The 18,750-nt window shown below is 40.6% G+C and overlaps 1 protein-coding gene across 1 annotated transcript in view; it reads left to right on the forward strand.

The window, feature by feature from the left end:
* The window catches only part of ryr2a (ryanodine receptor 2a (cardiac)), a 612,110-nt gene that overhangs the window by 114,077 nt on the left and 479,283 nt on the right, over positions 1–18,750 (forward strand). Inside the window, exons 16-17 of the mRNA XM_069936123.1 lie at positions 808–903; positions 16,842–16,960. Coding sequence (XP_069792224.1) covers positions 808–903; positions 16,842–16,960 — 215 coding nt within the window. The remainder of the gene's footprint in view (positions 1–807; positions 904–16,841; positions 16,961–18,750) is intronic.

Raw genomic sequence — 18,750 nt, forward strand, 5'->3', positions numbered from 1 at the left:
TTTCTTGCTGATGGTGGGGATGGTTTTGCCTGTGATGTCCTGGGTTGAGTCCAGTACGTTTTGCAGGGCTTTACATTCGGCAGTATTGGCGTCCCCAAACCAGACCGTGAAGCAGCTGCTCAGCACACTTTCCACCACACATCTGTAGAAATTTTCCAGTGTTTCCAATGTCATTCCAATCCTCCGCAAACTGCTGAGAAAGTAGAGGTGCTTTTTTTCATGATACCATTGGTGTGTTGGGTCCAGGAAAGATCCTCCAAGACAGTGACTCTCAAGAACTTAAATTTGCTCATCCTCTCCACCCCTGATCCCCCAATGAGCACAGAATTGTATAACGCTGGCTTTTCCTTCAACAATCAGCTCCTTAATTTTGATGACATTGAGTGCAAGGTTGTTGTTGGTGCACCATTCAGCCAAATTTTCAATCTCCATCCTTTATGCTGAGCCATCCCCTTCCTTTATACAACCCACTACTGTGGTATTATCGGCAAATTTGTAGACGGTGCTATTGTCATACCGAGCCACACAGTCGTAAGTGTAAAGTGAGTAGAGCAGGGGGCTAAGATCGCAGCCCTGTGGAGATGTTCTGACCACTCCTCACTGATTGTGGTCTGGAGGTGAGGAAATCCAGGATCCAATTACACAGTGGGCTGTTGAGTCTCAGATGTTGGAGGCTGATCACCAAAGGGGAGCTCAAGTGATGCACAAATGAAAAAGATGCATAAAATAATTAGTTAAAGCAGAATTCACTATTTGAAAAGTAAAGGTGAATAATGTTGCAACTTAATGTTTCTTGTTTGTTTTCAGCTGCCCTAATCAGAGGAAATCGTAAAAACTGTGCCCAATTTTCTGGTTCATTGGACTGGTTGATCAGCAGACTGGAGAGATTAGAAGCTTCTTCTGGTGTGTACAAATGTTCTGCATCTCGCCATTATTTGAAAAGAAATAAGCAGACTATTTCACCATTTAAATATCTGCTTTATATTCAAAATGAATTTTGAATATGTTGTATATACCCAAAACAATATACTGGGCATTTCCAAAAAAATACAACATTTGATTCGCCACTTTGTTTATTTTATGTTCTGGGCTAAATTCTGTTTAGAGGTTTGGATTATGGTTTACTCTTGATAACCTGGCCTTGATAAATTGCCACAAGGTATCGGGAACAGCTTTCATTTGCCAGCTGCTTCTTTCTTGGCTGAAACACAAGCTGTCAGTAGCTAACAGAAGGGTGAAAGGAACATATTCATCCCTATGAATCCCAACCTGCCTGCTGAACTTTCACACATGCCTATAAATAATATTCAGTTCATTAGGCTTCTTGCGTCTGCTTCACCAACCAATAAGATTAAACTGATCTTTTATCTCACTTTCCTGAACTAATCCCATATCCCTGAATTCCCTTCATATAAAAATGTCTATCAGTCTTAAATATGCTTGCTGATTGGGCCTCCACAGCTTCTTTGAGTAGAGAATTTCAATTTCTTCTCTTCTAAATTACATAGCGGGGCAACACGGTTGGCATAGCGGTTAGCTCAATGCCTTTACATCACCAGCGACCAGGACCTGGGTTAGAATCCTGTGCTGTCTGTAAGGAGTTTGTACGTTCTCCCCATGTCTGCGTTGGTTTTCCCCGATGGGCTCTGGTATCCTCCCACCGTTTGAAACGTTCCAGGGTTGATTGGGTGTAGTTGGGTGACATAGACTTGTGGGCCGAAATGGCCTGTTATTTCAATTAAAAATTTTAATCTTTAAATGTCCAGCCCCTATTTTAAATCTGAGGCTGCAATCTGGTTGAGATTACAGTAAATTATGGGTTTGGAAGGCAAATTAGATGGAGAATGGAATACGATGGTAGTAGAGTTTAGCTTCAACTGTACAGGGCTCAGAACACATCTGAGTGCTGCCATATACCTTTGTCTCCTTATTTATAGAAGGATGCAAATGTCTTAGAGGAAATTTACGGAGGGTTCATCAAATTGAATCCAGGAATGAAGAGGTTAATGAAGGAAACTTAAATAAATCAGACCCATACTGTCTGACATTGAGAAGAATGTGAAGTGATTTTAATTGAACCTGAGAGGATTTGACATGAAAAATGCTATTTTCTCTGGTGGAGGTAATCAAGAACTGGAGGGCATTGTGATATGGTTAGGGGGTTTAAGACAGGACAGCAAAGGAATTTCTTCTTTGAAGAAATTGTCACTCTTTGGAATTCTCTGCTCATTAAGTGTCTTCAAAACTGAGATTGGGTACCCTAAGTTCTAAAAATTGAGGGTGATGGAGAATGGACAGGGAAAATGGTCTATAGGCCAAGCATTGGATCAGCTTTGATACTGAATGACACCATTGGTCTGAAGGACCATGTTACAGACTGCTGTAGAGTCATGCAGTGCAGAAGATTCTGATCATCAAACTATTTTTCCCTCGCACATTCCCAACAATTCCATCCCCGACCCAGTTCCATTGCCAGCCTCCAGCAGCAGCAGCCAATTAATTCATGAATCTGTATATTTTTTGGACTTCAGGAAGAAACCAGGGCACCTATGTGATCAGAGAGAGAACATGAAGACAGCACCTGAGGTTGTGATGGAACACTGTCCTGTAGGACTGCAAGGCAGCAGTGTTCACTGTGATGCCCACCGTGCTGCCTACCCCTGCCCCTATGTCTTATGCTCACAGACAAATAGGTGGAACGTGATCTTTGCCATCACCGCCCAATCAATGGACTTCCCACCATAAGCCTCTTTTGGTTGTGCCAGGAGTTTTCCATCCCCTCCCTGCTTCAAGCTCCATGCTCAGTGTGCAAGGCAGCTTCATTTCCTCTTGACCAGCGGGATGCACATTTTCAAGCACGGCTCAAGGGGCTAACTTATGGGTTCTGTGAAATCTGAAGGTGGTTCAGTGACAGGCCTGAAGTGAGTGGCCAGGCTGGTGTGCCAACATCAAACATATTTCAGGAAGGTATTAACAATCGTTCATCCTGAAAATTGACCAGAGAGTGAGGAATATGTGTATAAATTCATATTTTGTGAGAAATCGCATCCCAGATGAGGATTTTATTAAATTTCCCAAAGCTTCCAAGCTGCAAAAAAAAAGTCTGCATGTCCAAGTGAGAATTAATTGCTGTAATCTCAATTCCTCAAAGAATCATGCCCTTGTTTCAGACTAACATAATGATTATCTGCGTATTGCCTTAGTCACTGTTTGAACATTAAGACAATTAAGCCATGATTTTTCAGTAAACATTCAGTGTGTCAGGGCCAAGGAGACAGGAGTCTGTGGATGCAGTTAATTCTCGCATATATTGAGATTAATTTAATCTGAGCCAGAATGTGCGAATTGGGGAAGGCATGATCTTTACAAGAGGGACTGGTTGCACCTAAATCCAAAAGGTGTCAACATTTTGGCAAGTATGTTTGGTACAGCAGTGGGGCAAGGTTTAAACTAATTTGGGAGGGGTATGGGAACCAGAGTGATAGGAAAAAGGGTAGGGAAGATAAAGTAATGGCCAGGAAAAGTAATGTTGGGAGGAGAAAGTAAAAAATCAGATGGTGCAGTGAGTTTTCGGGTCAATGATAGTGTTAAGAAAATTACAAAGAAAAATCAAAAGAAAAGGTTACAGAAGTCACTAGATATTAAAAGGACAAAGAGCATAAAGGCACTTTTTCTGAATGCCCGCAGTATTAGAAATAAGGTTAGTGAACTTGAGGTGTAAATCGGTACCCATGCCTATGATTTGGTAGCCTTCACGGAAACATGGCTACAAGGTGACCCTAAATGGGAATGAAACTTTCAAGGGTATCAGGTGGTGCAAAGAGATAGACAGGATGGTAAGGGAGGTGGAGTTGCACTCTTAATCAAAGATGAGCTCCAGGCAGTAGTGAGGAATTATATAAGATCTAAAGAGCATAATGTTGAGTCCATTTGGGTAGAGATAAAGAATAAAAAAGGGAAAAAAATTATTGGTGGGTGTTATCTATCGCCCAACAAATAACAATAGTTTAGTGGCACAAGGAAATAAATAGAGAGATAAGTGAGGCATGTAATAATGATACGGCAGTCGTCATGGGGGACTTTAACTTCCACATAGATTGGGAAAATCAAGTTGGTCGTGGGAGTCTGGAAGAGGACTTCATAGAATGCATCCGCGATAGCTTTCTTGAGCAGCATGTGAAGGAACCCACAAGAGAAAATGCTCTCCTGGATCTAGTGTTGTGCAATGAGATAGGTAGAGTAAATGATGTAATAGTCAGAGACCATCTGGGAAATAGCGATCATAGTATGATTGAATTTCTCATTCAGAGGGAAGGGGAAATAGTTAGATCTAAAACTAATATATTATGCTTAAACAGGGGGGACTACCATAGGATGAGGGAGGAATTGGGCAGAGTGGACTGGGAGCACAGGCGAATTGATGAAACAGTTGAGGAACAGTGGAAGATTTTCAAAGAAATATTTTGTAATGCTCAACAAAAATATATTCCGGTCAGGAAAAAGGGCAGCAAGGGAGGGAAAAATCAACCGTGGTTAACAAAGGAAATAACGGAGAGTATAAAATTGAAGGTGCAGGTGTACAAAGCTGCAAAGAGCAGTGGGAAACTGGAAGATTGGGATAACTTTAAGAGACAACAAGGGGTTACAAAGCGAGTAATAAGAAATGGGAAAAAGGATTATGAAAGTAAATTGGCACAAAATATAAAAACAGAAACCAAAAAATTTTATAAATATATAAAACGGAAGAGGGTGGCCAGAGTTAACATAGGACCCTTGGAGGATGAGAAAGGAAAACTGGTAGCAAAAAAATGAAGAAATGGCTGAGGCATTAAACAAATATTTTGTGTCAGTCTTCACGGTGGAAGACATCTCCAGCATGCCCAAGTGCGGAGTTAAGGATGCGAATGTTGGGGAGGGCCTTGATAAAATAGTTGTTACAAAGGAAGTAGTGATGGAGAAACTAATGGGACTAAAGCCAGACAAATCACCTGGTCCTGATGATATCCATCCAAGGGTTCTGAAGGAAATGGCAGAAGTTATAGTTGATGCATTGGTGGTCATATACCAAAATTCCTTGGATTCTGGGCAGGTCCTGGCAGACTGGAAGACAGCAAATGTCACGCCACTTTTTAAGAAGGGACGTAGGCAGAAGACTGGAAATTATCGGCCAATTAGCTTGACGTCTGTGGTTGGAAAAATGCTTGAAGCCGTCATTAAAGATGAAATAGTGAAACTTTTGGAACGTAAGGGTTCAATCAGGCAGACGCAGCATGGTTTTAGAAAGGGAAGATCTCGTTTGACAAACTTGTTAAGATTCTTTGAGGATATAATGGGTGCGGTGGATAGAGGGGAACAGGTTGATGTTGTATATTTGGATTTCCAGAAAGCGTTTGATAAGGTGCCGCACAAGAGACTTCTCAGTAAGTTACAGGAAAATGGAGTCCGGGGAAGTATATTGGCCTGGATTGAAAATTGGTTGTCTGACAGGAGGCAGAGAGTCGGGATAAATGGGAGTTTTTCAGGTTGGCAGAGAGTGATAAGTGGGGTGCCGCAGGGGTCGGTGCTAGGCCTACAACTGTTCATCATTACATTGATGACTTGGAGGAGGGGACAAAATGTGGTGTAGCCAAGTTTGCGTATAACACTAAATTGATGGAAGAGCAAATTGTAATGAGGATGTGGAGAGTCTGCAGAGGGATATAGTTAAGCTGGATGAGTGGGCAAAGGTCTGGCAGATGGAGTACAATGTTAGTAAGTGTGAGGTTATCCACTTTGGCAAGAAAAATAAAAGAGCTGAATATTATTTAAAGGGTGAAAAACTACAACATGCTGTTGTGCAGAGGGACTTGGGAGTGCTTGTGCATGAATCACAAAAAGTTAGGTTGCAGGTGCAGCAGGTTATTAAGAAGGCAAATGGAATGTTGGCCTTCATCGCTAGAGGAGTTGAATTCAGGAGTAGGGAGGTAATGTTGCAACTGTATAAGGTACTGGTGAGACCGCACCTGGAGTACTGTGTCCAGTTCTGGTCTCCATATTTGAGGAAGGATATCTTCGTCTGCGAAGCCAAGCCAAAGAAAGAAAAGAAAAGAGGAGGTTTACTAGGTTGATCCCTGGGATGATGGGGTTGACTTATGATGAAAGATTAAATCATCTAGGATTGTATTCGCTCGAGTTCAGAAGAATGAGAGGAGATCTTATAGAAACATATAGGATTATGAAGGGTATGGATAGGATAGATGTAGGAAGGTTTTTTGAGCTGGCCGGGGAAACTAAAACGAGAGGACACAGTCTCAAGATTTGGGGGAGTAGATTTAGGACAGAGATGAGGAAAAATAGTTTTTCCCAGAGAGTAGTGAATGTTTGGAATTCTCTAACCAGGGAAGTGGTTGAGGCTGCCTCATTAAACATATTTAAAATTCAGTTAGATACATTTTTACATGATAGAAGAATTAAGGGATATGGGGAGAAGGCAGGTAGGTGGAGTTAGGTCATAAATTAGATCAGCCATGATCGTATTGAATGGCGGAGCAGGCTCGATGGGCCATTTTTGGCCTACTCCTGTTCCTACTTCCGACGTTCCTATGTTCCTATGAAAGGTTAGTTAGCACAGTGTTTGACAATGAAATGATAACTGACAGTTGTAATCCAATATTAAGTCGTCCCGACTCTACAGCATCAACAACATCTTAGGATGAAATAAAAACAAGAAACTAACGGAACTACTTAACTCTGTTTCTCTCACCACAGATGCTGCCTGACCTGTTGAGTGTTTCTTTCATTTCCTTCTCTTACTTCAGAGTTCCAGAGGATGTAACGTCCTTTTTTTTTGATTGGTCAGTAATCTGGACTGGGTTGACAGTTACTGTTGGACAGACAGCAGATGAGAATCCTGAATGAAATCTAAATACCTCAGCCATGCAGAAAAAAATACATTTTCTGGAATGTGTTTTAAAATTTCCAACCACTCTGGATCTGAATTTTTTTTTGGACGTTTGATATTTTGTCAAATGTTTTCCTGACTGATTTCCCTGAATGGACATTTGCAGATATGGAGCACCATGTATTAAGTTTCTCGGATTTCTTTATCACATAACATGGGGGTATCTAAACTCTGGTTCCAAGAGGTTGTCTGGTTCACATTGGAGGCATTCTGGAGCTTGCCTTTACAGTCCAATATCGATGAGGCTGTATGTTAATTTCATATATATGAGATGGGAAAGACTGAATATTAGAACCAACATAGTTTGGTTATACAGTAAAACCCCTGGTATCTGGCACCTATGGGGATTGGTAGGTGCTGGATCAGTGTATTTTCCGGTTGCTTGAGACTTCCTCTTACAATGCATTAACTAATGTCTTTATTAGGAATAAATAGTTTAAAAGACAAAAATACTATACTGTACTTATTATGCATGTATATATAAACCTTAAAGTATTTTACTTTATTTTCAGTTGCATTCTTTGAAAACATTTAACTGTCGCTGCATCTTCAGATTCCTCCCCCTCCACGGAGTCATCCGAAACAAGAACAATAACATTATAGATAATTAAACCCCCTCCCCCAAGTTTACAGATAAAGACTCTGACTGGGGCAACTCTCACTAAGCAGGGATAAAGATACACTTTTAGAGTCACCCCAATGGTGAGCAGTATTAACCAGCATTTCATCCAGGGCGATGGCATTATTGTTTCGCACAAATTTATTCAAACAGCTGCTATGAGCAAAGCACAACCAAGGCTCTCTGCTGGCTGAATGTTTGCCCCCATCTTCATCGAAGGCATACGTGCCTCCTCAGAGAACATTTACTTTTATAATTTTAAATTTATGTAATTTTTACCTATTTTATTCTCATTTGTTTTAATTTAAAAAAAATATTTTCCTTGATTATTTCTTTGCCGGCTGCTTGAGGCTGCCAGTTACTTGAATTCCAGATGCCAGGGATTTTACTGTATATTTAAGATAAAACAGGAAATACTCAGCATATCAGGGAGAGATGCAGAGTTAAAGTTTCAAGTCCTAGAACCTCCCTGCCCAGGGGAGAACATGTAAGCCCCACAGTGAGATCGCCCAAGAAACTCATCTAAGTATCTCCAGCATTTCCTGCTTTTAGTTTAGATTTCCAGGATCTGCATTTTTGGATGGTTTCTGCACAGTTTGCATATAGCCCGCTGCAGACAATGTACTCATTGGATAAACTTAGAAGCTGGTTTCTAAGTTTTTGAGTCCGTTTTGTAAGTGATACCCCTCTGAATACAATTAACATACTTTGATATCAATCTCATGAACACAGTTGCTTTCTCTCTATTCTGGAAATTGAATTGCTTTATTGGATCGATTCAACAATTTGTCTCAGATGAACAAAAAAAGAATATCTATTGTTTCTTTTGTTAAGGAAGAAGATTGGGCTTTTCAAGATAACATATATGTAGTATGGCTTTTGACATGCATAGTGTTCTCTTGTGAAATTTTTGGTAGTTAATGGAGATGCAGATTAGTTACTTTTCCAGGTAAGAGGCACCTATTTCGCACATGAATGTATCAAAGGTACCCTGCAACGAGTCCAAAGCTAAAAGCAGTCACAGCTATCTTGTCTGTCAAGAATGTCATTCTAATGCTCTTTCTCCTTTCACCTCCTTTAACATTCAGCTCCTTGAAACCTTGACTGTACATTTCCCATCTGTCCCATCTACATTCTTATCTTATAAGCTTTTAATAACTATTGGTTCAACATAGATAAAATTTCAAAATCACATATTATCTCTTTCGAACCATCTCTACAGCACAGAAACAGGCCCTTGGAAACAATCTTTAAGTGTCCTATCAAACCTATCTCTGTGCCATAGTGATTAATTGCTTCAACTTGTATCTCAATCTTTTAAAGCTTCCGGAGTTCTTTTCTGTTTGAGAGGACTTTCATGAGGTTATTTTTCTCTCAAGGAGTCACGTCAAGTCCATTGTTTTTTTGCCCAATTTTTTAAATTTCTGCAGTTGTGTTACATTTTCTGTTTGGTTTTATGGTTTGGGAGTAGACCACCTTCCAAAAGGGCAAAGAGATTTTATGAACAGCCGGTCTTAGAAACAATAGGAATGTGTGAAATGTAAAGTTGAAGAAGGGCTCAGGCCTGCCACCGGTAAATATATCATTTCTTCCAATGGATGGTGTGAGACCTGTTGAGTTCCTCCAGCAGTTCTGTATTTTTACAATCACAGCATCTGCAGACTTTCAAGTTTCACTCGAAATGTAAAGTTTGTCAAACTCAGTGGTAATAGCTTGTCTTTGGGGTAACCTGGTTGGCTTCTCCATTATTACCGAGCAGAGGCCTTTTGCTAACAATAAGGATTGCATAAGGATAACATAACATAACATAACATAACAATTACAGCATGGAAACAGGCCATTAGGCCCTTCTAGTCCACACCGAACCAAACACCCCTCTCTAGTCCCACCTCCCTGCACAATGCGCATAACCCTCCATCTTCTTCTCATCCATATACCTGTCCAATCTTTTCTTAAATAATACAATTGACTCTGCCGCCACTATTTCTCCCGGAAGCTCATTCCACACGGCTACCACTTTCTGAGTAAAGAAGTTTCCCCTCATGTTACCTCTAAACCTCTGCCCCTTAATTCTTAACTCATGTCCTCTTGTTTTAATCTTTCCTCCTCTTAACGGAAATAGTCTATCCACATCCACTCTGTCTATCCCTTTCATAATCTTAAATACTTCTATCAAATCCCCTCTCAACCTTCTACGCTCCAAAGAATAAAGACCTAATCTGTCCAATCTCTCCCTATACTCTAGATGCTTAAACCCAGGTAACATTCTGGTAAACCTTCTCTGCACTCTCTCCACTCTGTTATATCCTTCCTATAATTAGGTGACCAGAACTGCACACAGATAAAGTAAGAAGGAGATCATTATGTTATGCACCAAATGTCTGACTATTATTAGCGCAAAATACTTGCCCAATGAGGTATCTGAGTGAACCAGCATCAACCACGAGTGACTTAATGTTCATGTGCAGTCACTGGTTCAGTAAATATAGTCAAGAGATCAATAAAACTATTTGCAAAATCAGTGGTCCTCAACCTTTTTCTTTCTAATCACAGACCACTTTAAGTAATCCCTAGGCCATTAGTGCTCTGTGATTAGTAAGGGATTGCTTGTGGTAGGTGAGTGGGAAGGGAAGGTTGAGAATCACTGCTCTAAACCCAATTGTTACTGAAATATTTTGCTTGAGAAAAACTGTCATTGGCCCATTTTCTTTGGAGTTATGAAACCGTGCACATAACGAGTCAATTAGGGATGATTAAAACAGTGGTTTTCAAATGTTTTCTTTCCACCCATGTTAGGTCTGCTTTGTTCATGAATGAGTGAGACAAACACCAGGCTGAGTCGAAATCAGGGTTCTTTGTTCTTTATTACCGGATTGTAACACTTGCGACTAAACATGTTAGTCGGAGAATGCATTCTGCCGTTATCAGCAAAATGGTGATTTTTTATACCCTTGGATATGTGCTTAGAACATCATCATATCATTACTTGTCCAATGACTAAAACTGTTGCTATCCTTTCCCTGCTAGCTTCCTGCCTCTCAATCCATCAATGTCTCTCTTATCTTGTAAGTACAAGGATGCATTCACATCTTGTTACTGCCCCGTACATTCCCATCTCATGATGTTTTACCTAACAGGAGTACAAGGACACCTCCCCTTCTTGTTACAGCCTTGTACAGGGTAACTCCCTACACATTCCCATCTCATGATGTTTTACCTTACACCCACCTACCACCTTAAGCAATCCCTTACTCACCACAGAGCACTGATGGCCTAGGGAATACTTTAAGTGGTATGTGAGCAGAAAGAAAAAAGGTTGAGAATCACTGATCTAAATGAATGAAGCCTTGTTACTGACAATAGACAACTGAGGTTCCTTTCATGAGTTGTTCTTGAAGAATAGCCACAAAAAGTTCCAATGGGATCAGCAAATCGTAGCGTGGTGCTATGATCATACTTTCCAAAAACTATTTGGAGAGCCTGGCAGGCTGAAAAACCCAAAATTTCCATTTTGCACTTTTGGATTGGTCTCCCCATATGAATAAAGTGCAATTTGCTTGTACCTTGATTGTGCTTGTGTGAAGCATGTTGCTGTGACCCCTGGAACTTGACAAACCTGATAATAACAGTACAGCTGCTTTAAACTAAACCTTGCAGGGAACCTTTGCTGACAAGAGATTGCTCCATCTGCTCCATCCAGCATCTTAATTGGGTGCATTATGAATCGTCATGCTTTCATTGTTGACTAATTTGTGTGTTAGCAGGCACTTTTTATATGCTGACCTCTTATTCCATAGAGATAGATTGGTGGGAATTCCAGTGGGTTGTGTCTCTGTGCACATTTCCAGCCCGATGCTTCCATGTCATCCCTAATGCCGTGCAGGTGGAAAATCTGCAACATTAAATGTACTGTTCAATCATGCCTTTGAATTCAGTCCTTGCACTCCAGTTCTTCAGATCAAATTCACTTCTCAAAAACGGTGATGAGGAAGATTAAAACATTCCAGCATTGCGCGATCGGGTGTTCTGCTGGGAAAGGTTGGTGGAGGAGAATTGAAGAATAAATAAATGCATTTTCCTTTGCATGTTGGATTGTGATCATTTCCGTTATGAATTAATTCCCATTTTATTGCACTTGTTCATTTTTTTTATGGACGGGCCAATTAATATAAAATTAGACCAATGGCCTTGAACCTTTGAATTAATATATTCAAGAGAACAATTGAAAAAAAAACATGGTCTAGCCATTGTATTTGAATTATATTTATCTCTTGGTGCAGCTTTCAATCTAGACAGGAACGTCAAATAATAATATATCCTTCTGTCCTGGAGTGAGTGCTCCAATAAGACAGTGCAGTTGTCCTTTTTTTTAAACTTGTGTCTCGGAGGAAACCATCAGGGAAATGTCACCAAATAAAGGGCTCAGCTGATTAGAACTATTAACATTGAAAAACAGCCATGTCATTAGCTATAAACTGAATGAGCTATTGTAACTGTTGGGAGATGATTTCATCTTGAATTGAGGGTACCTGTTTTGGATTCCACCCATGTATGTTCATGTGCTCCTGTCCCTCTCTCAACCTTTAATTAGGGTTTCTGCTCCTTTTTTGCTTTTCCTGATGAAAATTTGTCAATTGCCTTCCATGAATGCTGCCTGATGTTTTTTTGAGAAATATTTAGACATACAGCATGGTAACAGGCCATTTTGGCTCACGAGTCTGTGCCTCCCGATTTACACCCAAACAACCTACACCCCTGGTACATTTTGAACAGTGGGAGGAAACCGGAGCTCCCAGGGAAAGCCCATGCAGACATGAGGAGAACATACCAATGCCCTACAGGCAGCATGGGATTCGAATTGCAGTCCCGATCACTGGTGCCGTAAAGGTGTTGCACTAACCACAATGCCATCCGTGCCACCCAGACTAACAGAATCAGAATTTGTTGTCATGAACAAGTCACAAAATTTGTTGTTTTGAGGCAGTATCACAGCGCAAACATTCACATAAAACACCTTACAAAGGAAAATAAAAATAGTGCGTGAAAAGTCAAAGTCAGGCAGTGTCTTTGGTTCGTTGGTCATTCAGGAATCTGATGTCAGCGGGGAAGAAGCTGTCCTTGTGCCGTTGAGTTCGTGTCTTCAGGCTCCTGTACCTTTTTCCTCGAAGCAGCAGGGTGAAGAGGGCATGGCCAAGGTGGTGGGGTCTTTAAGGATAGAGGCTGTTTTCTTTAGACACTGCATTTTGTTCCTCCAGAATTTTCTAGCATCTGCAATCTTTCTTCTTTATGAAGAATCTTTTTTTTTAGTCCTTTTTTCTTGCAGTTTTCCAGAGTTCAGGTGCGTCATACTAAAGCAGTTTGACTCCTTGTGATGTAAAACATTCCATTCTTGTACACAACCATTTGATTTTTGATGGAGACAAGGTTAACTGTCGATGCAGTGTATATCTTTAGAATTCTGCAAATGAATTTAATGTGAAGAACCATCAATAGAGAAAAGTATAAATACAAAAATTTTATCATTAAGGTCCCATTCATTATCTGATTATAAATATTTCTGCTGAGAGTCTTGAGCTGCTTACACACGCTGATATTTGGACAAATCTTCCACTATCTGGGTTTAGTTCTCCAGTTGCAATTATACTGGAGAGAAGCCCCTTCATCCTCACGGGAAATCTTTCTCCGCGCAGGGCCTCCAGATATAATCCCATCACTGGAGGATCAGCGGTGGAATTGCAGGACAAATCCTGCCCACAAAACTGCTGACGCCACATCTGTAGTAAGAACACGATGCTGGAAAAACAGAAGGTCGAACAGTGTACTTTATATTGCAAAGATAAAGATACACAACCAACCCTTTATTAAGGTATGAACAAAATGGAAGAAGGCATCTGAACCTCTCTAATGGGAGTCTCTCAATTTGCTACCCATCTGTAATCCCTGCTGTTCTTAAGCTTTTGATCACGATTCGAGTGATGCTATATCTGCTTGGCTTGGCCAGCTGCAATAGATGTGAATGTTTCTGACGTTCATAAACATTCCAAAACTTTTCAAAAATAATCAAACAATAAGCAACAAAATACTTGAAATTTGCTTGAACATTTAAAATACAGCTAAAAATAATTATTTAATTACTTGAAGCTGTTCTCTATGGAAATCAATGGAAGGAAGTATCCTGGGTCATGAATAATGGGCCAAAAATTGTTCAGAATGATGGTGGTGATGGATTTCTACACATTTATAATGCCCCACTGCACTCCATTTGTGGTGAGACCAGGTGATCACATTGCTGAGCATTACACTCTGTCCATAATGGGCACCTGGAGCTCCTGTTTGCAAACTGTTTTATTCCTCATCTTGTTCCCACCCGTCTGTCCGCAGTCCCTTCCACTGTGAGGGTGATGCCAACCACAAACTGGAACGTCGCCACCTCATTTTTCATCTGGGTGGTCAACAACCCAATGGCAGGAACACTGAATTTTCCAACTTCCTCTCTCCTTTTGATTCACCCAGGTTCTTCCGTTAAAAAACTGTTTGGAGAGCCTGGCAGGCTGAAAAACCCAAAATTTCCATTTTGCACTTTTGGATTGGTCTCCCCATATGAATAAAGTGCAATTTGCTTGTACCATGATTGTGCTTGCAAGAAGCATGTTGCTGTGAGCCCTGGAACTTGACAAACCCGATAATAACAGTACAGCTGCTTTAAACAAAAACTTGCAGGGAACCTTTGCTGACAAGAGATTGCTACATCTGCTCCATCCAGCATCTTAATTGGGCGTATTATGAATGTTTTCATTGTTGACTAATTTGTGTGTTAGCAGGCACTTTATGTATGCTGACCTCTCCTTCCATAGAGATAGATTTGTGGGAATCCCATTTCAAACTTGCCCCTGCCCACAGCCCCCAATTGCCCAGTTTCTTGCCCTCTCCCACCTAGCTTCATTGGCCAGTCACCCTTCTACTGTTTCCTCTATCCCCCTTCTCCCTCTGTTCCAATTTCTCCACCACCACTCATCACTTTCCTTACTTATCAAATTTCATGCTCTGCAGCCTTTGTTATCTCCTCTTATCACCTCCCACACCTGGCTCCAACTGCCTCTCAACTCCTCCTAACCTGGAGCCAACTGTCACTGCAAATCTCTGACTCACACCCCCTCCCCCTCACCTCAAAACTGGTTATTCTCCCCTTTACATTCTCAAGGCTTGATACAAGGTCTCAATCCAAAAGGTTAACCATAACCATGTAACCATTTACGGAGCGGAAACAGGCCATGTTGGCTTTTCGAGTCCGCACTGGTTCACTGATTTTGTGCGCCCTCTAATGGTCCCGTTCTTCTTCTTCTTATCCAGGGTCTCAATTTCTCTTGACAAACAAGGCAAAAGGTATGAAACTAGAAAGTGAGAGGATAGAAATTTAAAAACCTGACCAGTTTTTCCATGGGTGACAACAATCTGGAACAAGCTTCCAGACATAAATAACTGTGATTTTTTTGAAAAGGCACTTGGTTAGGTGCTTTGAGCAGTAGAGAGATACGAGCAAATGGAATTAGAGCTTAAAGGCACCACAGAAAAAAAGTTAACTGTCTCCTTTCCTCTAAAAATGCTGCCTGCCCTGTTTGAGTTCCTCCTATATATTTTGCTCCTGACTTAATACATTCCTAGTTCATGTCTTGATGCATGTCAATAAATAGATTCAATAATTCTTATAACATAACATAACATAACAATTACAGCACGGAAACAGGCCATTAGGCCCTTCTAGTCCGCACCGAACCAAACACCCCTCTCTAGTCCCACCTCCCTGCACAATGCCCATAACCCTCCATCTTCTTCTCATCCATATACCTGTCCAACCTTTTCTTAAATAATACAATTGACTCCGCCACCACTATTTCTCCCGGAAGCTCATTCCTCACGGCTACCACTCTCTGAGTAAAGAAGTTCCCCCTCATGTTACCTCTAAACCTCTGCCCCTTAATTCTTAACTCATGTCCTCTTGTTTTAATCTTTCCTCCTCTTAACGGAAATAGTCTATCCACATCCACTCTGTCTATCCCTTTCATAATCTTAAATACTTCTATCAAATCCCCTCTCAACCTTCTATGCTCCAAAGAATAAAGACCTAATCTGTCCAATCTCTCCCTATACTCTAGATGCTTAAACCCAGGTAACATTCTGGAAAAACCTTCTCTGCACTCTCTCCACTCTGTTTATATCCTTCCTATAATTAGGCGACCAGAACTGCACACAGAACTCCAAATTAGGCCGCACCAACGTCTTATACAATCTCAACATCACCTCCCAACTCCTATATTCCATGCAATGATTGATAAAGGCCAGCATACTGATATTTTTATACCGGGTCCTCTCCCAATCATCTTTCTCACGGCACATAGCATTTTTTCAACAAGCAAAGTAGGTTTTAGTTAAATCTTGTCATTTGTTATTTAACTTCTGAAAATTAGCAAATCAGATGGTAAATTAACTTGAAGTAATGAGATTTGGTTACGTGGAGAGATTGTGGAAATTGGGCTTCTTCACTTCAAGCAGATACCATTAAGAGGAAATGTAATAATGTAGTAAAAAGCATGAACATTTTTAATGAAGTAAATGAAGAGAAACTGCTTTCAGATTGATAACTGTATTATAGTAATTGGTAAAAGAAGCACAGGCAACAGAAGGAAACTTTCTTTCACGTTGAATTGTGATCTTAAAGCTGGAAACAGATCGAATATGAATTTTGAAGATTTACTTTCAAATACTAGAAAGAAAGTCATTTGCAGTCGTGCAGAGAGAGTGGGGGGGGGGGCGGGTATTTGAAGCTAATTTGCTGAATAATGGAGGTGTTGAACTTTTACATCATGGAAAAAGGGCCTTTTGGGCCAACTTGTCTATGCCGACCAAGATGCCTCCCGAAGCTAGTCCCTGAGTTTGGCCTAGCTTTCTCTGAAAATTTAAACTTTTCCTTTCCATGGTAGACTGACTGACCGTGTCCTTTGCTGAGTTCACATCGCTTTGCTGACTGGGGACATGTTCATCTTTGATATTCCCTCATAGTGAGCTTCAAGTTGAAGCAGTGAATAACTCTACTCCCTTCCATCACATCTGCATGAGTTGCTGAGTGCCACTGATTGTTGTAGCCAGGCTGATTGCTAGCACTCAGGTCAGAAGAAGTGGAATGGCGCAAAGTGATGGGAGGCAAAATACTTTCCAGATAAAAGTAAAAATGCAAATCAGATTATGCATTCATTGAACTAATTAATTTCCATTTTTCTCAATTAGGAATTCTTGAAGTTTTGCACTGTGTTCTTGTGGAAAGTCCTGAAGCTCTGAACATTATCAAAGAGGGACACATTAAATCGATTATTTCCTTGCTGGATAAACATGGAAGAAATCATAAGGTACTCTTCTTCATTGACAATCATTGATTTCTGAATTTATAAGTATAGACTTTGATGAAGTGTTTATATTTATTTATATGCTTGGAATTTACCAATGAATCGTAGCAGAGCAAATCCTAAGTATTTTTCACTTTTCTATATTTTGGTTCTAAATTGCTCATATAAAATGTGATTTATAGTCGATGTCATAGAGTTAGATTTTTCTACAGGCACCAGATTTTAGGTTTTAATTTTAAAATAAGATCATCCACCTGACTTCCGTTTCTGCACTCATGGTAGCATTGTCCCACGCAGACACCAGGATACCCGAGAGAGTAGCCCGTGTCCACCCATTTTCATTTCTCCCACCCTCCTCCATTTTGTCCACATTCTTTTGAAAAGAGCACTTGGCTTCTCCACTGTGCCTACCTCCAGCTATCGGGCGAGTGGGGAGATCATAATACTGTTGCATCAAGATGGCACAATAGTATAATTCATTAGAATTGCTTCCATGCAAAAGTGAAATGTTAATATACAGATTCAGAATTGGATTTGTTGTCACGAACATGTGTCATGACATTTGTTGGTTTGCAGCAGTGGTATTGTGCAGAACAAGGTTGCAAATTTACTATAAATTACAATTCCATAAATACAAGATTAAAAAAAAAGTAAATTGTGCAAAAAAAAGAGAAAAAGTCATGTTCATTGTCCATACAGAAATGGTGATGGTGGAAGTGAAGAAGCTGTTTTTGTAACATTGTGTGCGTGTCTTCGGGCTCTTGTACCTCCTTCCTAACAGTGAAAAAAAGCATGGTCTGGGTGGTGGGGGTCCCTGATGATAGAAGCTGCTTCCATTTCTTAAAAATGTCCTTAATGGAGTGATGGCCTAATGAAAATTACTTTATATATCACAATGTTTTGATCAATATTTGCAGCCAAATGCTTTTAATTTTTAAATGTTGGATTGACATAAATTTAATCAACTCTCCAATTACATCTGAACATGAGGTTTCATGAGAGGTAATAAGATATCAAGTCTGTCCTTTTCTGTCTCTACCTCCAGTTTTTAACGTGAGATTTGAGAGGCACTTCAAGGGGAAGTTCTGCTGGACTCAGATTGTCTCCCAGACTTGCCCTGCACTTCTTTGCAAATCTGGACTGCTCTAGTGAATCCCAGCTGGCCTACAATGCTTGAAATGTTTTCAAAAAGTCTGTAGGGTAAAGCTAAGTCCACCTGCTTTATCAGGATCTTTTGCCAGTAGTTCAGACCTCAATCACTGTGCCCAATGCTGGCTTTAACAAGTGCTTTGATGTGCAGGCATCTGACCTCAATTTCCTGGCAGACGCATGCACACACACCTCAGATGAACCCAGCCATCAGACTGCTTTGGAAGTGTTGGCTGGCAGTCAGCTTGATTCAACCCAATAGCTGAGATGGCTTCCTGTTGTCTCCATTTTGCTTCTATCTTTAGAGTTCTGTAACGATCTGCAGGCAGGGATAAAGAGCTCCAACTGCACTTCCTGATGGGAGAAGAGCATCCATATGAATCAGGTGAAGGGCCTGAGTCGTATGCCAGGTCACCAGGGCCCTGACTCTTGACGACTGCCACATTTGCAGCAGCGTCAGGAATATTTAAATGGACAAAACCCCTTCTCTCTCCATGTATTTGTCATGGTTCAGCGGCTCAGGTGCCAGAAGGTTCCCTTTTTATACCTACTGGATCTTAGCCCTGAAGATTTTCAGCTCCAGTGTTGTAATTTATAACTCATAAACAATTGTAAATCGTATAGTGAAAAGAGGAACGGGAATG

This window comes from Narcine bancroftii, chromosome 4 (genome assembly GCF_036971445.1).
Source record: "Narcine bancroftii isolate sNarBan1 chromosome 4, sNarBan1.hap1, whole genome shotgun sequence".
In the NCBI taxonomy this organism is placed as follows: domain Eukaryota; kingdom Metazoa; phylum Chordata; class Chondrichthyes; order Torpediniformes; family Narcinidae; genus Narcine; species Narcine bancroftii.